We start from the raw sequence: 18,147 nt of genomic DNA, 5'->3' as shown, positions 1-18,147 counted from the left end.
CTTATTGTAATCAACAATATATGTGTAAAAGCCGTAACAGACTACAGAGATATTTCTTTCTTGTTCTCACTTATAATAGGTGCTCGCACCAAGGTCGCGGTGCGGTGCGGTAGTCTGTTACGGCTTTATGTTTCAATACAATGCAATAACGAAACGAAGCACATGCTACCAACATGGCGTTAGTCAAGTCAATCAGCTGTCAACTCTATGCTGTCATTGACAATTTGACACTATTGACAGTTTGACGTTCCCCCTTTATCGCGATATCACGGGGTTCCACTGTTCTAACACATTACAGTTTTATAATTTTATTAATTGTAGCAATATATCGATTAAACTAAGTCTGCGTCAATGTTATAAAACGGACATTATCATGAGCGGCGTCCCGGATAACGCGCCCCAGCGTGAGTGTTAAGTTATGTAGCTTGGTAACCACAAGTTGTTAAATTTATACATACATAAATATCAATATTTTGTTATCAGATTGCCCCGGCACCGGCAGTGATGACGCCGGTAAAGCTTCGGCGTGCGCCGGATGTCCCAACCAAAACATCTGTGCGTCTGGTAAGTGTACAAATCATTTTCAATTCATGCTAACCAATTCACATTTCATTGGATGTGTATCTTCTTGGTTATAATAAAGACTGATATTGTCCGTGTTTATGTTTATACATACATTTTTAAACAGCAGTAAGTTATTATTTGGCTACATAATCATTTATCAATAAAGTAAATAGTCTGAATTTTAATGTGTTGCTGTTATCTATTGCATTACCATTTGCAACACAAAACATTTATATGCCTCTGATTGATCATTATTTCTCTTAACTCTTTCAATCCCACATAAATTTGTATGGTATCTTTTAGCTTGATTAAACAGGTCAATTGGAAGAATGATGATCAGTATTATTTCTTTTTATCATTTCTAATATTTATTATTATTTTCTTATTATTATTATTATTTGTATGTCTTTCCCATCACGGAACAATGGTGTTCCGGACCTTTGGGAGGCGTGCGCGGAGCCGAAGCCAACACGTAGAGGCCCTTTTGACACTTTAATGAAATGTAAGGGGTACACCGAGCGGAGGCTGCCCTTGCCCGTGTCATGGGACGCACGCAGAGGCAGCACCCGCCAGGGTGTAAGGACTATTGAGAGTTGATGGAATCTAAAATGAACTAGGTTATTGGGTGAAAGCGATGGACTAAGAACTGAGCTATGGGGTAAAAAACCGGACGCCTGCCTAATAAAACGGTATGCAATTTTATTTCCGGCAGACGGTGACTCGCCCTCACAAGATGGGCCCCCACAAAAAGCGACATCTAGGATGGCTCAAGGGCAACACCGGTGTGAGCGGCTCAGGGGTGTCGAGAGGTGTGCGCCGCTTTCTACCCAGTGGCTGTTAACAGCCACTGTGCCAACTCGCGTCTTATGCATATTTCACTTCCACCCCTGGAGCTTATAGCTCTAACGACTCCACTCTGGCCGGCCGGCTAAGGCAAGCCAGAGGCAGAGAATCCTGTCCCACCCACTCTCCTTGCGGGTAACAGAACTCTCCAGGAGCACTCGGGTACGTGAGGTCGCTAATCCCCAACAGCTCGCCACAAGCTGCCCTGCGTTGACTGATTGCACTGGTAAAACCAGCGGGCGATGGCGATTATTATTATTATTATATGTAAATGCACAGGCAGCTTAAAGCTGATACGTGCACATCAATGTCCACTTGTGTTTTGTAGTCTACGAAAGTGTTCATCGAGTTTGTTTTTAAAAGAGTTTATCGAAGGTGCACTGATCACTGACTCGGGTAAACCGTTCCACACTTTCACTACGCGGTTAGACAGGAAGTGTCGTCTGGGGTTGCTACTACTCTGCGTCCGTGTCAGTTTCAGAGAGTGTCCTCTCAGTCTACATATATATGTATATTTCTAGTACATTTAACATGCAATTAACAACACTTAATTTTTTTTGCGTTTAGTGTAGAGTATGTCAGTTAACTGTGTCTTATTAACACAGTTATTTATTTTGTTACGCTAAATCAGCATTTCCCAAACCTTGGGTCGCCACCACTGGGTCGCAAGCAAAATTTTAGGGGGCCCTGAAACATATGACAACATGCCGACTGATTGGTTTAACAGCCGCTACTAATAATATTTCATGCCCTCCATTTAAGACGGCCAAGAGATGGGTCCCGAATTTGGCAGTTTTTGTTAGGTGGGCCAGAGCCCAGTCAACTTTGGGAACGACTGCACTAAATAGTCCAATGTTTTTTTATATTTATTCATACTTTTTCACTGAATCTTTGCAACCTGTCACAATCTCTTTATAGAGGCTTCATTCTTTTCAGAGGCGCAACCGGCGCAAGAAGTTTAAAAATACATTTACACATATCTTCTTATCTAAACAGGTGCAGCATCAGCCCCCGATCCAGCTATAGAAATAATCAAGGAGCGCCTCTCTAAAGTGAAACACAAGATACTGATCCTCTCCGGCAAAGGGGGGGTTGGGAAGAGCACAGTCACTTCTTTACTTGGACATGCTTTGGCTGCCAGAAACCCGGACATTAATGTAAGTCTCTCTAGAGGTATCCAGAATTAGATAAAATGACAGCAGTTTGAATAAATATTTTTGATTTATTTTATAAGAATATCAATGAGAATGCAACCATGAATGTAAAATATCACTCAATTAATCAAAAAACTTAGTTTTATTACTTACTTTATCTACTGTATCTAATTTTGGATACAAGTAATAGTGCTCATGCCTCAGGTGTTCTGGTTTCTTTTTGGAAACCTTTGGAACAAAAAATTGATCCTTTATTTCTGACATTCCCCTTGAAAAAAAATTAAAACAAATGGTTTGCCAATGTTTGCTGTTTAACAGATTTACATTTTTTCAATAAACATCAAAATTTAATTAGAATAATTAGCAACAACACCTTTCATGATACGTATTTTTACTATACCTACAATCATCACCTTTCATTGTATCCAATAATCATTATTATACTTTATCGTGTTGTCTACGGTAACTACACGATTTTATCGTCACGACATAACAGGTGATCAAAATGTCTGAGAATTCTCATACATACATTTTGGTCCTGCAGTCGCTTTTATACTGTACCGCGATACCGGTTTGCCATTACGTGGACCGTATTGGACGAGATATCGGCGATAGTCGACAATAGTATTAAAAGATACTGTATACAATCTCATTAATTTTGGTTGGTGGCAGCATGGTTGCATTTTTTATCGCCCGTCACTTTCGCACTTACATATTTGTTAGAACGTGACAGGCATGGTGACAGGCGATAAAAATGCGACCATGCTACCGCCGCTGCTGTGTCGTGACCGTGACGATAAATCGTGTCGTTAGGTCGTTACCGTGGACGACCGGTCCACGGTCACGACCGTGATTAAACTAATAAACTATAAAACCGACCAATAGTTATAATTAACGAAATTCGGAAGTGCTACTTGAATAGCTAAAAATATATTTTGTAAACGTCTCAGCATACTCTTATATAAGTAGCAGTCGGAAACAGAAGTAGTTACGCGGGCCAGGTGTTCAAAATGATCTAAACACACCTTTATTTTCGAGGGAACAAGAGCATGTGCATTGTGCAGATTATTTTGAACACCCCGCCTGCTAAGCAATTCCTGGTGCTGGCTATACCTATCGTTCACAATAACCCTATTGTAATTAATTGAATCCTTGCAAAAGCTGCATTCCAATTCCACTTTTAAGGATTCTCCTAACTGTTTTTTTAATAATGTAAATTATTTTGTTATAGGTGCATTATTTAGCTGTAGGTATATTGTAAAAAAGTAGGTCATTGTAAGGTTAACATCTAAAATATTTGATCATAGTTACTACATAATATATAGTAAGTATGTATATAATTGCAGTACTTCCATGCCTTGAGATATGTTTTAAGGAAATTTCAATTTTTTTATTCCACAAATCGACAGTGGTCTGTGTATGTATATTTGTTCCTTTGTGGCACTCTAGAGACCAAACACAATTATAATGCTTAAAAAAAATATCTGTGAAATCGTGTCTCAAGGCCACTACAGAGCTTGCAATAAATCGCATGCGATTTTAAATACATTGCCAGCTAAGTAGGTTCAACAAATTCAATCGATCGATCAAAAGCCGTAATGTATCAATAATCGTATGTGATGTTGCAAGGTTCGTTGTGAGGCCTGATTTGTGTACCTACAAAGGTAACTAACTACTACATATACTTAGCATAAAACATAGTTATCATACCCTGTTATACCTCGATCTTCTCTCATGCGAGTTACCAAATTCCATCTATACACAATTCACTCCCTCACTTTAATATCCTAGACTCTAGACCACAAACTTTTCACGTCTATTGATTCCAAGTGCAGAAAGTGGATAACGAAGAATTCGCAACCTACAACCTTCGTGCCGGTACAAGGAGGCACCGCGGATATAGGTCAAACGTAGCCATATTTAAAAATAGATAAAGCTAATTTGAGCTTTATTTTATCTATGTAAGTTCGATAATCTACTGAGCTAAGTATTACGACTCGCTATGGTGTCACAGTTCTAAAAAGGCGTATACACCAATTAAGTTTATTGGTGCTTGTGACTGTTTAGTTTAGGATGTGCAACTGTGCATATGATTGTTTCGAGCCTATGGTAGTAGGTAATGCAAGACTTTGTAGACAAGGATGCAAAAACAATTGACATGCGATATTTTAACTTGGTTCTATAGATATTATATCTACGAGTAGGTCTGTGAGATTTTTGAGACGGTTAAGTCTCGATAGCTTAGTGGGAAGAGCGATGGGCCGCAGTCCAAGTGAAACGGAGATCAATTCTTGCCCGAAGTGGTGATTTACAAAATGTTTCCTTTGTCTCAAAAGTTGTAATGTTATTCTATAATTTTCTTTGGCTTATTTATTTTCAAAGTAGCCCAGCATGTAATTGCTAGCTAACGACCACTTTACTTCATCAAATCATCATCTCATCAAATATTTACGTATAGGGACCTACTTAGTCTCTAATGTTATGTGTTATATTATGGTGGTGTGTTTGTTCTGTTTATAATGTCGATTATGGGTGTGAACGGTGAATTAGTGGATAAGGGATAAAGCAAAAACCAACAAAGGGCAATTGATTAAAGAATAGATGGCAGACAACGAGCGGTCTTACCTCTTTACAATACCGATTTCTTCCAGACAATCTTTGGGTAGCGGTTAAGCAACTATGCATGATGTTAATGGGTCATACATTGGTTACAGATTATTGTTTATCGATTAGAGTACGTATTTGTAAATTGTTATCATGGTAGGCATTATGTTGCTTATCGGTAGGCTTTTTTTTATTGCATTATTGATTTGATTGAACAAGTTAAGCTCAGCTGATAACGAGTTTGCGGCCTTTTCTATAAATTTAGATTCGAGATAGAAATGATCAACAATTACTGAAATTGGTACAGACATACCGTGCTAAAGAAAGAGTAACCATGATTACGAGATCTAATCGAAGTCATGATTACTCATTCTTTTATTTACAGTTCAAACACGAGTTACGAGAAATCGAAATGTCACCCCACTGAACACTCATCCACACCATAGATAGGTACCTACAGAACCGCAACGCATACCTTTACCCTCTAGCGGCCACCATACAACGAAAATTGGCAATCGAATTTGGATCAATGGTATTAGAAAATAGAGTTCAATTTGTTTTGTTTTAAAACAAAAGCAACTCTGTTCCATTTTATCAAGATTCAAATTTCGTTAAAGGTAATTTGTACTAGTAGGTATTAAGACATTGAACCCAAAGAGGTTACTTTACTCTTCCTTGAACATGGGTTCAAACTCAAGAACTGTAGGTAGTAGGTACTTACCTGGATGGCTAATCGGCTATAAGAATTATTGATACCTATGTCCAGGTGGGAATTCTTGACGCGGACATCTGCGGGCCGTCGCAGCCTCGCGTTCTCGGCGTGAGCGGCGAGCAAGTCCACAACTCGGGCTCCGGCTGGTCGCCTGTGGTAAGTCATTTAATAACTAGAAGTCATTGTGTATAGGTAGTATATATTGCAATTAATTGAAAATAAACGCCTTATTGAAACTAGAAACTAATTTCAGACTGGAAAAAGTTACACTCCATCTCGATCGATATAGGAACGGATCGGATATAGGTACCTATACTTAGATAAGTGTATTACGTAATGACCTTAAGGTTCTGAGACGCACTTAATCACCTCACTTAATTACTTATATTACTTACAACATTTAGTAATTTACACTTTGCCGCTACGAGCAGCTAGGGCAAGGAGCAGGAACATCATGTAAACAGCTCTGTAGCATGAATGCTTACAACTTTACATATTGCCTAAAGGATTTCGTGGAAAAAACTATGGCTGCGTTCGAAAACAACTTAACATTGCCTGTAGCGGTATGTCTGTATCATGCTGCAACACGATAGATTTTAGACTATAATGCTACCAAAGGTAATGATAAATTGAAATGTTTAATTATTTCAGTATGTAACGGACAATCTGTCTCTGATGTCCATCGGCTTTCTACTGGGCAGCCCCGACGACGCAGTGATTTGGAGAGGACCGAAGAAAAATGGTACGTTAACGCAATAAACTCTCTTATGTCTCTATTTCGTGGCCAGGTCACAGAATTTATCATTTCATGATGTGGCAATAATAACATCATGAAAAGATGTGGCCAACCGATCATTTCATGAAATTATAGAAGAGAGAAAATATATAGACAAATATAACCTGGTTTTAAACCTAAACATGAAGTGATTAATTCTAAAATGGTATTTCATGAAATGATTAAATTCTATGGTGTGGCCACGAAAGCTACATTGATTGTTAAGTTGTACAGGGTTTTCTTTACAATGTCATTTAGACGGCGCGCGAACTCGCTAACTCGCATTCGATTTTAGTCAGATTGCGGACTATTGAGATTACATGTAATTCTGCCGACCGATCAATTACCGCAATATAATGAATGAATCTCACATGCGAGTTCTCGCACCGTCTAAATGAGCCTTAAACCTAAAACGACCGTACCTCACATTCACATTGTTACAGTAGAACACTTGAATAGTTTTCTAAAACTCTTTTTTCTTGTTTTTTTTCCTTTATGCTACAGTACATTAAGTATAATTTTCTTATAATATTTTGTTTATTGCAGGAATGATCAAGCAGTTCCTTAGCGAGGTAGATTGGGGAGAACTAGACTACTTATTAATTGATACGCCTCCCGGTAAGTCGTCATACATGTGTAGCTTAAGCGATTATTCATTTTCTATTTCAAAACTGCAAATTTCAAGAGACGTATTTAAATAGCATTAAAAAAAAGGAAATACCTACACCATTCACCGTCTTGATCCCTAGCCACTGAACTAACGAAGTTTTCATTTTCAGTTTTTCCTTTTATTTCGAAAACCTTGTTTCGTCGGTCGTCATCATTAAGCTCTGCCGAGTGCAAATATTGACTTAATTAATTTCAATTAATGAAACATTCATGTTTCAGAATTGTATAATTAAGTTTGCCGTGTGTAAAAAGTAGTCATAATCTACATTAATTAATAAAGAAATCTGAGAAAGTCGTAGCGTGACATGTAAGGCATTTGATTGAACGAGGATTGAGGCTGTACGATGACGCATACATTGCCGCTTAGCCTGAAATACGCCCACATCTCAAAATGTATGATTATTGGAAACACGACCTTAATTAAAAATAACAATGTCAACTGTCCTTTAAAAATGTTGGTGCCCAAATAACCGTATTGCAGGCACGAAACGACATAGATAGTTACATACAAACGGTATATAAAAATGTTGCGGTCTTCCCATGAGATGTAGGTACCTATCGCTTTACAGCGATGGCGTCAACCGGGCAAATTCTAACAAAGCTATATTTACAGGCACATCAGACGAGCACCTATCCGCCGTGCAATACCTGACCGGCGCGGGTCTGACCGGCGCGCTGGTAGTGACCACGCCGCAAGAAACCGCGCTTCTCGATGTGCGTAAAGAGCTGCAGTTTTGTAAGAAACTGAACGCGAGAGTGCTCGGTGTGGTGGAGAATATGTCGTTATTCATTTGTCCCAATTGCAAGGTAAGCTACATTAATTAATTTGTTTTTAATATAGCTCACAGAATATCTGGTTCAGACATTTAGACGGTTAATTTTGAGTCCCAGTCGAAGTATGTACAGTTCGCGCACGAAAACGATTCAGTGGCTGAGGTAACGGGGAGCGTGTTCCCTGCGGAGATACATGTCTATATTTTGTAGGCTGTATAGGTATTCGAGTGCAAACTAGGTATACCATAGACATCTCAGAAGAGCTAAGTGCAAGTCCCGGTATTAGCATGGGATACTGACGATAGAAACAGATATCACAGGACAGGGTCAGGTCCCTGTGTTTTTCAGATCTTAACTGTCATTATTTGACCTTCAGACTGTAATTCAATTACATTACAATATATATATTTTTTCTCAATTCATTTGCGTTGAGTTTTGCGCGTTAACCTCATTATTCCTTTATTTATCTTGTAGACACGCAGCGAGATCTTCCCAGCGACAACTGGAGGTGCAGCACAAATGTGCCTCGAGCAAGCAGTACCTCTTCTAGGCGCGTTGCCGTTAGACCCGGTGCTGGCGCGCTGCTGCGACGACGGACGCGATTTCGTCGCGGAGCTGCCCGGCTCGCCGGCCGTCACCGCGCTAATGGGCATTGTTGACAGTGAGTCTAAGGGCTCATTTAGACGATGCGAGAACTCGCATGCGAGTTTCATTACACTGCGGGTTTTGATCGGGCGGTTGAATTGGACGTAACCAACAGTCCGCAATGTAACTAAAATATGCGAGTTCGCGCACCATCTAAATCAGCCCTAATGCTTCACACAATTGTCTTTTGTATGCCTCTTCTAGACTCGCAGCACCGCCCCCCTGATTCATCCCTGATTAGTGATTATTGGCGTGAAGTTTAAATGTCAAGTTAAGCTCCCAACGTAGCCCACAAGATGGCAGAAGAAAACGTACGTGAACTGTAAGGCAGTACTTGCTTTGGCGCGAAGTGTCAATGTACAGTTTGTTTCCGATTCAGGCCACAAGATGGCAGACCCTCCAACGCGCACAGCCCCTTTAAATGCCAGAAAAAACATATAGGATTATAGTATCTGTTAGTTCTTAATCGTGATAGAACAATGTTAATTAAATGCAAAATTGCAAATGGATTTTCTATTACTTCTACCTATATAATTAAAACATTTATTTACATACAAAATATATACAGTGGTACTACTAAACGAAATTAATAACTAGCTTAAATCTAAAATAGGCCCTTGAGGCATTGTACCAAGGATGCTGGCGGCATTTCCTCGCTGTATCGCAATGCTGATACGTTGTGCGAGGTAGCCGCCAGCTCTTCGGTCACCAGTTACGTCAACCAGACGCTTCGCGATTTGTACCTACCTATATTGTTTTCTTAACTTAGACTTTCTCATTTGTTTCAGAAATTGTAGCCGCCTGCGAAAGTAGTTCTAGTTAATAAGCGATGCTTTATTGTTATACATAATTGACAAATTTATACAATTATATCACTGCTAGTCCAGCTCACAATGTATTTCAGCTATTGGCTAATGCACAAAATATGTGTGTTCCTGTTCAGTTAAATATTTATTCGTAATAAATAAATGTTATTTTATTACTAGTTTTTTTTTATTACATCCTATCTTCCACCAGTCTGCCAGATAAAGTTGGTCAAGCAGATCTTGTCAGTAGAAAAAGGCGGCAAATTTGAAAAATGTAGGCGCGAAGGGTTATCGTTTCATAGAAAATTAGAATTTCGCGCCTTTTTCTACTGACAAGATTTGCTTGACCATCTACATATATATTCAACAAAACCGACTGGTGGCGGTGGGGCATAAAAAAGTTTCTTTTTAATTATGATGTCCCCATAATTTTTTTTTTTTTTTAACAATTATGGCCTGGATGCGAGTCCTTTGGAAGTCCAGGGTCGTTTTTTATAAACCTACAAGTTCGCTGTTTGCCTCGTCTAGAAGATACAATCTGATCAAATTGTCAATTTGATCGCCGATCCCACCACAAAATGTTGTACTGTTGATGAAATTGACCCTAGGATAATTTATGATCAAATTGGCAATTTGATTCTCTCGTCTGGACCGACCTTCAACATAAAATTTAGCCGCCATGTTCCGGGTGCAAGTAAAGCCCCCCATTCACACTCCTACCTTGTAGTCCGCCTCGCAGGACTACGGCGTAGGATATAGCTCACACACCCTCCTACGATGTAGTTCGCCTTGCAGGACTACGGAGCAAGAAATAGCTCACACACGGTACTGTTTTGCAGTCCATCACCAGTGCTGCTTCGTTTCTCACAAGTGTCGGTCTACTTACTCTTGAAAATATTACGTGCAAGTAAAAAAACAAGAAAATAGCTCTTCTGCTATATATTTTCTTGTTTTTGGATAAAAATAAAAAAGAGTGTGGGAAAAGAAACTGCTAAAAATTCGCCAGAGAGCGTCATATTTCTTAAGTATTGGTAATAATTGTTGCAATGCCTATTCCTCCATTGTTTGTTGGAGTGATTGGGTGATTTCTGGCCCCAAAAACAGCGATTTTCTTTGGGCGCGCATTGTTGTCATACGTCAAACACGGTAGTCCGCAACGTAGGACGACAACCCACACACAATCCTACGCGGCGGACTACAGCGGTGGGCGGGGCTTGCAGGATTTGTAGGACCCAAGAGGCATCCTACTTGGTGTTGTAGGACGGCACGTAGTCCGCGACCCCCATACACAATCCTACCCAATGAGGCGGACTACAAGGTAGGAGTGTGAATGGGGGGCTTTAGAAACAAAATCTTGAGCCCCCTGTGTGCGAATCGTAAAAAGTAGACCGACACTTGTGAGAAACGAAGCAGTACTGGTGATGGACTGCAAAACAGTACCGTGTGTGAGCTAATTCTTGCTCCGTAGTCGTAGCGAGAAAGCGATATCTCTTTCTCGCTCTTACTTATCGGTGCGTCGCAAAATTACCTTGGTGCGGTGCGATAGTGTGTTATGGCCTTAAATTCACGTCACATACCTAGAAGAAAAACAACAGTAAAACACGTGACGTTATTTTGACGTTTCGCTTGACATTGACACTTGACAATCAGATCAGCGGTCATGGTGATGTTCAACCGGCGATATATTTTTATTTAAACTCATACTTAAATCTCTGATTGCATTTGTTTATACATATTTACAGGTATAATGCAATGGGTTCAATAATCAAGTGATATTTCATTTTAAAACTGAACTTGGTGTTGCACAACAGTCGTTATCTTTGCACGGGCTTCTAGGATCGTGGCTGAAACCCGAGATGTCGGGCCACGGCTCTGATGATGAAGAGAAGCCTTGTCGGGCATGTTCCGATTTCAAATCGTGGGCCAAGTCGCAGAAGCCCCTGAAACCTGGTGCTATGAAAAAGGTCAGACTAGGTTATGATTAACTTCGAATCTTCTTGAAGTTTCTGGTAAATTATATTGAATAAAAGAGCAAGCTTGCATAATATTTTGTTCTAATTTAGTATAATATATCATATGTTTTGCATTTAAAAAGGGTTAATTGTTTTACTGGATATCATGAAATATATTTGATACTTTTGTATGCCTCAAACGCCGCAATAACACTGTTGACGGCGATTTAGGCCAAATTTTTTACCTGTAGGTTAAGTATTTAGTATTATTATGTTTGTTTTTGTTTATTTCATTTAGTTTTACTAAATACATGTCAATAAACTTCTGTATTCAACTTAAGATCAGTTTAAAAGGGAATGTTTATATATGCCCTTTTAAATGAAGAAATATTACACTGTAATATTCAATATATTTATTGCGTATATTTTGTCCAGGATTCTCCTCCCAAGCCACCCCGGAAGGACTGCCCGTTAGACAAGGAAGAGCTTGGGCAGGCGACATGGGGCTTCCTACACTCCATGGCCTCCTACTACCCGGAGAAACCCACAAAGGCTCAGGCCAAATCTATGACACAGTTCTTCAATATCTTCTCCCAATTTTATCCTTGTGAGCCATGTGCATTAGATTTTAGAGAAGAGTGAGTATTATTTTTCCCTTCTTACACATTAGAATAGAAATATCCACTACAAATTATGATAAATTGTGACAAGATTCAATTTAGCAAAAGTTTACTCATATCAATTTCAAGAGTTCATCCATGTTGAGGTGGCATATGTCGCAGGCATTTTGTGAAAACATTTGTAAATTGATGATGCCGTTTGTAGATAAATAAATAAATATTAGGGGACATCTTACACAGATCAAACCTAGCCCCATACTAAGCAAAGCTTGTACTATGGGTACTAGGCAACGATATACATACTTGTATAGATAAATACATACTTATATACATAGAAAAAAACCATGACTCAGGAACAAATATTAGTGTTCATCACACAAATAAATGCCCTTACTGGGATTCGAACCCAGGACCATTGGCATAGCAGACAGGGTCACTATCCACTAGACCAGACCGGTCGTCAAATGGCGGATTCTTACAATTTGCGACATATACATCATTTTAGAAATGTTAGAATTATAACTTTCTGTTAGAATTATTCTTTAAATTTCATAGAATCATATGCTCACAGTAGCATATCAAATTTATCATGAGAAGGGATATTACTTAACAGTTTTCTCCCCCAGACAAACATAGATAGGTAGATAAGTTGGCTGAATAAACACAATGTTTAATTTTTCAGTTTAAAAGAAAACCCTCCACAGACAGGCTCAAGAAACGCACTAGCACAATGGCTGTGTGAGCGCCACAACACAGTGAATGAGAAACTTGGTAAACCAGCATTTGACTGCAGCAAAGTGCATGAGAGGTGGAAAGATGGCTGGCTTGATGGCTCCTGTGACTGACGGTTAAAACCCATATCTAGAAATAGTTTTATTTTGAAGTGAAACAATGCCTCAAGAGGCCATATACTATATGTCATATGATTGCTGCAATATGTTGTTAGCTTCAGTGAAAACCATATCATAAATACTGAGTCACAAACCCTCTGACATGAACTTGCATAAGCAAATAATTGTTTTGGTCATAATTTTATTCATTAGAAGAATTGTTTTAGATTTCCGTTTTTTTTAAGTTTTGTGAACTGTTTTCATTGTTATGCCGCAATAATAAGATTTGATAATAATTGTAAAGGAAAAGCTTTTATCATCTGTGTGAATTTATTCACTTTGACGTACTTTGCTGTTTGTTTTAAATGACATAAGTAAAAGTACGAAAAAAAAGTATTTTAAACCAAACTATTTTACCTGCTTTAGTTAATTTTACGTAGTAAGATTTAAAATTATATTGTGCCTGATAAGTCCCAAGTGTTATTTATTTATTATTTAGTTTTTTTGGTGACATATAAACATGTTTAAACTTGGCAGTGGTTTTGTATTTCTTTTTAACCATGTTACTGTTTAGGCTTGGGAAATTTTGAGACCTTACTTGCAACGCTTTAAGAGTGTGAACCTATAGTACTTGTGTTATTCTATCTTCTGTGTTTCATATAGTCAAAGGTTATAAAATGATTCTTTACTATCCTTAACCCTTTGAATGCCAAGAATACCTAAAGTCGTCGTTATTTGTGCCCACGCTCTTAAGGACAATACAATTATAGGGGTTATGGCGGACTATGTCCAAGTAACCTTCACACTTGCTAAGGTTTACATTAGCTTGCGCCCGGAGCTTGGCGTTTGAGTGATGTTTGTGTTTATGTTATGACATAAAGCGTTCAAAAGGTACAAATTAATCCTTTTGATGACTGTATATGAACTGAACATTCATTAATTTCATTATGATAGTGTGAAAAAATCATGGCCCGTAAAAGTCTCACTAGGTGGCGTTGTCATTGCCATATATTTTTTGTACTATGCTGTGATAGCCAATGTAATCCAGTGAATATGCTATATCAATATTCAATAGCCACTCTACTATTCTTTGTTCACAGTGTCAGGGAAAGCTATTTGGGTAATTTGTTTATACATTTGTACTATATTTTAATGTGTTATTATATTAAATGTTTATACTCTTCTGAGTAAGAAAAAGTTTATTTTTATAACCATTTAATTTGTTAACCTATTTTTGTTCAACTTTCTATGATATTTTGTCAGTTGAGCAACTATTGGTATAATCACCCTCTAGTGCCCACTCACATGATTGATATTATGTGTTCCGTACTCTACGTCAGAGGTCTCCATTGAGAGAGTAACGTCTCCGGTGTCCGATAGATGCCGCTAGCGTCTATGTAGTCGCTCCGCCCCACGCCGTGACGTAGTTCCGCTTCCCCTTCCTGCGAACTGTTACTCGCTTTCCGCGACTCGCCGCCATGACACATTGTTTCGTCGACCGTCTTGTCCGATGGTCCGCAAATTTTTTTTGCGTACATTTTTGCAGCATGGTGCTTTAAAATTTCCGAACTAAAGCTTGTTCCATTAAATAGTGAAATATAGCAGAGATCGCTATTATTAGTCTTTTGGCGATCCCGCGATCGAAAGTGCTTTTCGATTCTACCCACTTTTTATTTTTATTTTTCTTGCTAAATTATTTTTTACATACCATGCTGCTAAAATCGTTACCGTTAACAAGCCTGGGAGTACCTCGTGTTGTTAGTTGCGCATCGTAAATGCCTACTTTGACAGGCACGGTTCTCAGGCGGGTCGCGCATTTTCGAGATCGAAGTAGGAAGTGCGTCAGTAGTTTTTTATCAACAAGTGGTAACGTAAGTCGCTCCGCGTTCGGAGAGGGAACGTGCGTCGTGCCTGCGGCGGCGGGCGCGGCGCCCGGGCGGCGCGGAGGCGGACAGCCTGCGCGCGCTGCTGCTGGGTGCCGCGCTTCTATAGGACTGATAAGGAGGTTTGGATTGTCTCGAACCATCCGGTGAGCCAGTTTAATGATATTCTAGTTTTATTTGGCGTTCAGAAGCGACGCGACAGGGAGCCCCCGCCCGTGGCACCGGCGCCCCGCCTCCCGCCTCCGCCGTGACGCGCGCCGCGCCGGCGCCGTCGACTTTCTTCTGCTGTCGTCCGAGATGACTCCGAGACGCCGCGACGCTGCGGAGTGGTGTCGCGGTGCGGGCGCTCCCAGTCCGCGGGACTCCGAGACACATCGATCCCGTCCTGGCGTCAAGGTGAAAGCGGACCGCTCCTGCGACCTACGCGCCGGTGGAGGCCACCACGATGGAGCCGCCGAGGGCAAAGTGTCGCCGTGATGATGCGTGCAACTACGAGCCAGCCTACAGCGCTACGATGGCGCTGCCCGCCACACGTTTCTTCGGATAAAGTGAATTAGACCATCACGCTCCTAGACATCACGTGGGACACGCGGCACAGCACCCCGATTGAAAGTTTTCTTTTTCGTGACATACAGGCCTGCCTTGCTGCCGAGTTCCTCGCAGAAATGAGACTCAATGCCTCCTGTTTAGTCTTAAATTCGCAAACTTTAGTTCATGGAGGAAGGTGACACCTTCGCAGTCCCCAGCAACACTTCTGACAGCTGCCGAAAACCTCGTGCCACTTCCCTCCTCATCTTATGCCTGCAGTCCGTTACAATCTCCAATAATGGTAGACAATGTACGAGGTAAGGCCCTTTCAGTGGAGAGTAATCGTTAACGGGCCGCATCTGCAGCGCTGACGACAGAAGTGTCCTACAAACATACAACCGGACCGTTACAGTATACATAAAACGACGGCGACACTACATCCCTTCCGTTACTACGGCTGTCGCAAAAACTGCTGATGCCAGCAGACCGTCTACAGGTCGCGCTGGTTCCTTGCTACTTACCAGGTCGGTACAACTCCCGAGGGCGACGGTTTATCAAGAAGTCACTGCGCGCCCGAGGGGCCGCTGCGCCCAGAAGCCGCCGAGACTATCTTCGCCTGATAGGCGCCCTGTTGGCCGGCCTCCGCTTTTGAGAGCCCTCGCACTGTGCCACGGTATTTCTTAACCGACTCTTTGAACTGCTACCACGACGCGTTTGGCAGCTGCCGGTGATACGACTTGGCATGGATGTCTCCACCTCCCAGCCTAGCCTGTTTACTGTGACGGCGTGATGAGGAGAGCCTTCACGCAGCTGCGGTAAGCTTGCAATTTACTGGCGGTCCTAGTGAACACAACGTCAGACCGCCCTTTCTAACGAGTCAACGACCTTAAGAATCGAGGCGTAGCTCCTGTCAGATAGGACGCTCCAACACCGGGCTAGCGGGATCAGGAGTGACGTCCGCTTGATGTACTTACTGGCGTGACTGGCGCATGCATGCAACATGCCAAGGGCTAACGCTACGTAGCGAACGAGACGCAACTGTCAGTGTCTCACTAATATGGAAGAGTGATAAAGAGACAGAAAGAAACTCAAGTGATCGTCCGGGGGATGCTCCCGGTACTGAGTTTGTATGGCGAGAACCGGGTATTCCCGGTTCTGGTACTGTGTTTGTATAGAAAACCAGTACCGGGAGCACTCCTTAGATCGTCGCCTTCTCTAGGCCGCCTGTACACCCACAATGTAGAAATGGTCTTCATGGTGCATCAAAAATAAGATTGATTGCCAGGTACCTCTAATATCCAGTGAAGTAACGAGCTATCTCAGGCACCTATTTCTACTGTCCATGTTAGCTTTCAGAACGACACTTGTTCATAAGCCTATCGGACACTATGCCTTCTTCCAACGCCATTAATAGCGAGACCAGCGCCTCCCAAACCACCAGCTTGGGACGCGAGAAATCTAATTAAAATTACTTGCCCTAACTTGAATAGCCCTACAACGTACCTATATAGAAGAGCTGCCGCTCTTTTACTGTTAGCATCAGGCCGCAGGGTCAATGACCTTACTCTACTACTCTGTAGCCCGGGCAATTGCATAGATAACTTTCGCGCTATTATTTTGTGTCCGAAATTCGGCTCTAAACCAGATAACGTGTCTTACCGACTGGACTCTTAGAGACTCCGGAATAAAGTATAGACCCAGTAAGTAGGTAGTCTGGGTACGTTAACTTGTGAGAATTACACAAAATGTTAGGGGACACTGCGCCTATTTCTTCCAGCCACAGTCTCATCCAAGCCGGCCTCGCCTACGATTGCTTTCGATCCACGATGTACTTATTCACTAAATTGGCTGGAAAACTATCCAATTAGCTTAAGTTAATTGGAAACATGACTTTTTCAGACGATTCTATCGCCGAAATTCTGCGGATCGGACGCGATTTCGAATGAGAAATCTCTTAAACCAGTTTAACGTCAGATTCGAACCTGGGATTACAATTTAAATTCTCAATTTCCTGTAATGCATCATTATAACGAGTCACTGTGATTTCATGGGTTGCAATAAGGCGTATATATATTTATTCTTTCTCTGAGTTCTATGACAGTAGGTGTAGCCCTAACGCTTGCGCGCCCGCTGACTCGCCACCAGGAGATAATAAACAGGTCTCAATGGAGACCTCTGACGTAGAGTACGGAACACATAATATAAAAATTTTACCTTCCAATAAAATTGTTATTATGTTTCCTTCTACGTCAGAGGTCTGAGTAATGCCTTCCTGGCAGGCTACTAGGCTACTTTTATGCCGACGGTACTTCTCCTCAACAATGTGTCATGGCGGCGAGTCGCGGAAAGCGAGTAACAGTTCGCAGGAAGGGGAAGCGGAACTACGTCACGGCGTGGGGCGGAGCGACTACATAGACGCTAGCGGCATCTATCGGACACCGGAGACGTTACTCTCTCAATGGAGACCTCTGACGTAGAAGGAAACATAATAACAATTTTATTGGAAGGTAAAATTTTTATATTTTTCAGTGACCTATTATTATAAAATAAGGGTGACAGCTAACAACTACAGCTGCATAAAGCATGTGAGTGGATAACATGAAAATTATTTGTTTAAATCACAGAATAAATAATAGTACTAGCTACAGATGACTCACTCTCTAACAAAACGCGTCTGTTACGATCAGGACAGATATGGCCGCTAGGTGGCGACAGTGCCACGCGCGGCTTATGGCTAGCCACCAAAATTGGTGTGGAACGAATGTACTTGTAGCTACCTGTTGCAAAG

The 18,147-nt window shown here is 41.0% G+C and overlaps 3 protein-coding genes across 5 annotated transcripts in view; 2 read left to right on the top strand and 1 right to left on the bottom strand.

Moving 5' to 3' along the window:
* The window catches only part of LOC134795346 (aprataxin and PNK-like factor), a 122,182-nt gene that overhangs the window by 64,977 nt on the left and 39,058 nt on the right, over positions 1-18,147 (bottom strand). The window lies entirely within an intron of this gene.
* On the top strand, positions 244-9,719 carry LOC134795349 (cytosolic Fe-S cluster assembly factor Nubp1 homolog). Its single transcript, XM_063767176.1, has 9 exons — positions 244-404; positions 484-564; positions 2,404-2,564; positions 5,932-6,033; positions 6,529-6,619; positions 7,199-7,270; positions 7,935-8,128; positions 8,570-8,756; positions 9,529-9,719. The coding sequence occupies exons 1-9, from the start codon at positions 374-376 to the stop codon at positions 9,561-9,563; spliced, it is 954 nt and encodes a 317-aa protein (XP_063623246.1). The 5' UTR covers positions 244-373; the 3' UTR covers positions 9,564-9,719.
* On the top strand, positions 11,183-14,139 carry LOC134795767 (FAD-linked sulfhydryl oxidase ALR). The gene is made up of 3 exons (XM_063767704.1): positions 11,183-11,510; positions 11,934-12,136; positions 12,801-14,139. Exons 1-3 carry the CDS (start codon positions 11,403-11,405, stop codon positions 12,961-12,963), a joined length of 474 nt encoding a protein of 157 aa, XP_063623774.1. The 5' UTR covers positions 11,183-11,402; the 3' UTR covers positions 12,964-14,139.

This window comes from Cydia splendana, chromosome 12, assembly GCF_910591565.1.
Source record: "Cydia splendana chromosome 12, ilCydSple1.2, whole genome shotgun sequence".
Classification (NCBI taxonomy): domain Eukaryota; kingdom Metazoa; phylum Arthropoda; class Insecta; order Lepidoptera; family Tortricidae; genus Cydia; species Cydia splendana.
The sequence above is the reverse complement of the archived record's forward strand: the minus strand, read 5'-3'. Positions and strand labels throughout refer to the sequence as shown.

Coding starts and splice junctions, on each gene's coding strand:
- LOC134795767 (XM_063767704.1), top strand. CDS start 11,403: ATGTCGGGCCACGGCTCTGATGATGAAGAGAAGCCTTGTCGGGCATGT. Junction 11,511..11,933: donor AACCTGGTGCTATGAAAAAG/GTCAGACTAGGT, acceptor TATTTTGTCCAG/GATTCTCCTCCCAAGCCACC. Junction 12,137..12,800: donor GCATTAGATTTTAGAGAAGA/GTGAGTATTATT, acceptor TTAATTTTTCAG/TTTAAAAGAAAACCCTCCAC.
- LOC134795349 (XM_063767176.1), top strand. CDS start 374: ATGAGCGGCGTCCCGGATAACGCGCCCCAGC. Junction 405..483: donor CCCGGATAACGCGCCCCAGC/GTGAGTGTTAAG, acceptor TTTTGTTATCAG/ATTGCCCCGGCACCGGCAGT. Junction 6,620..7,198: donor GAGAGGACCGAAGAAAAATG/GTACGTTAACGC, acceptor TGTTTATTGCAG/GAATGATCAAGCAGTTCCTT.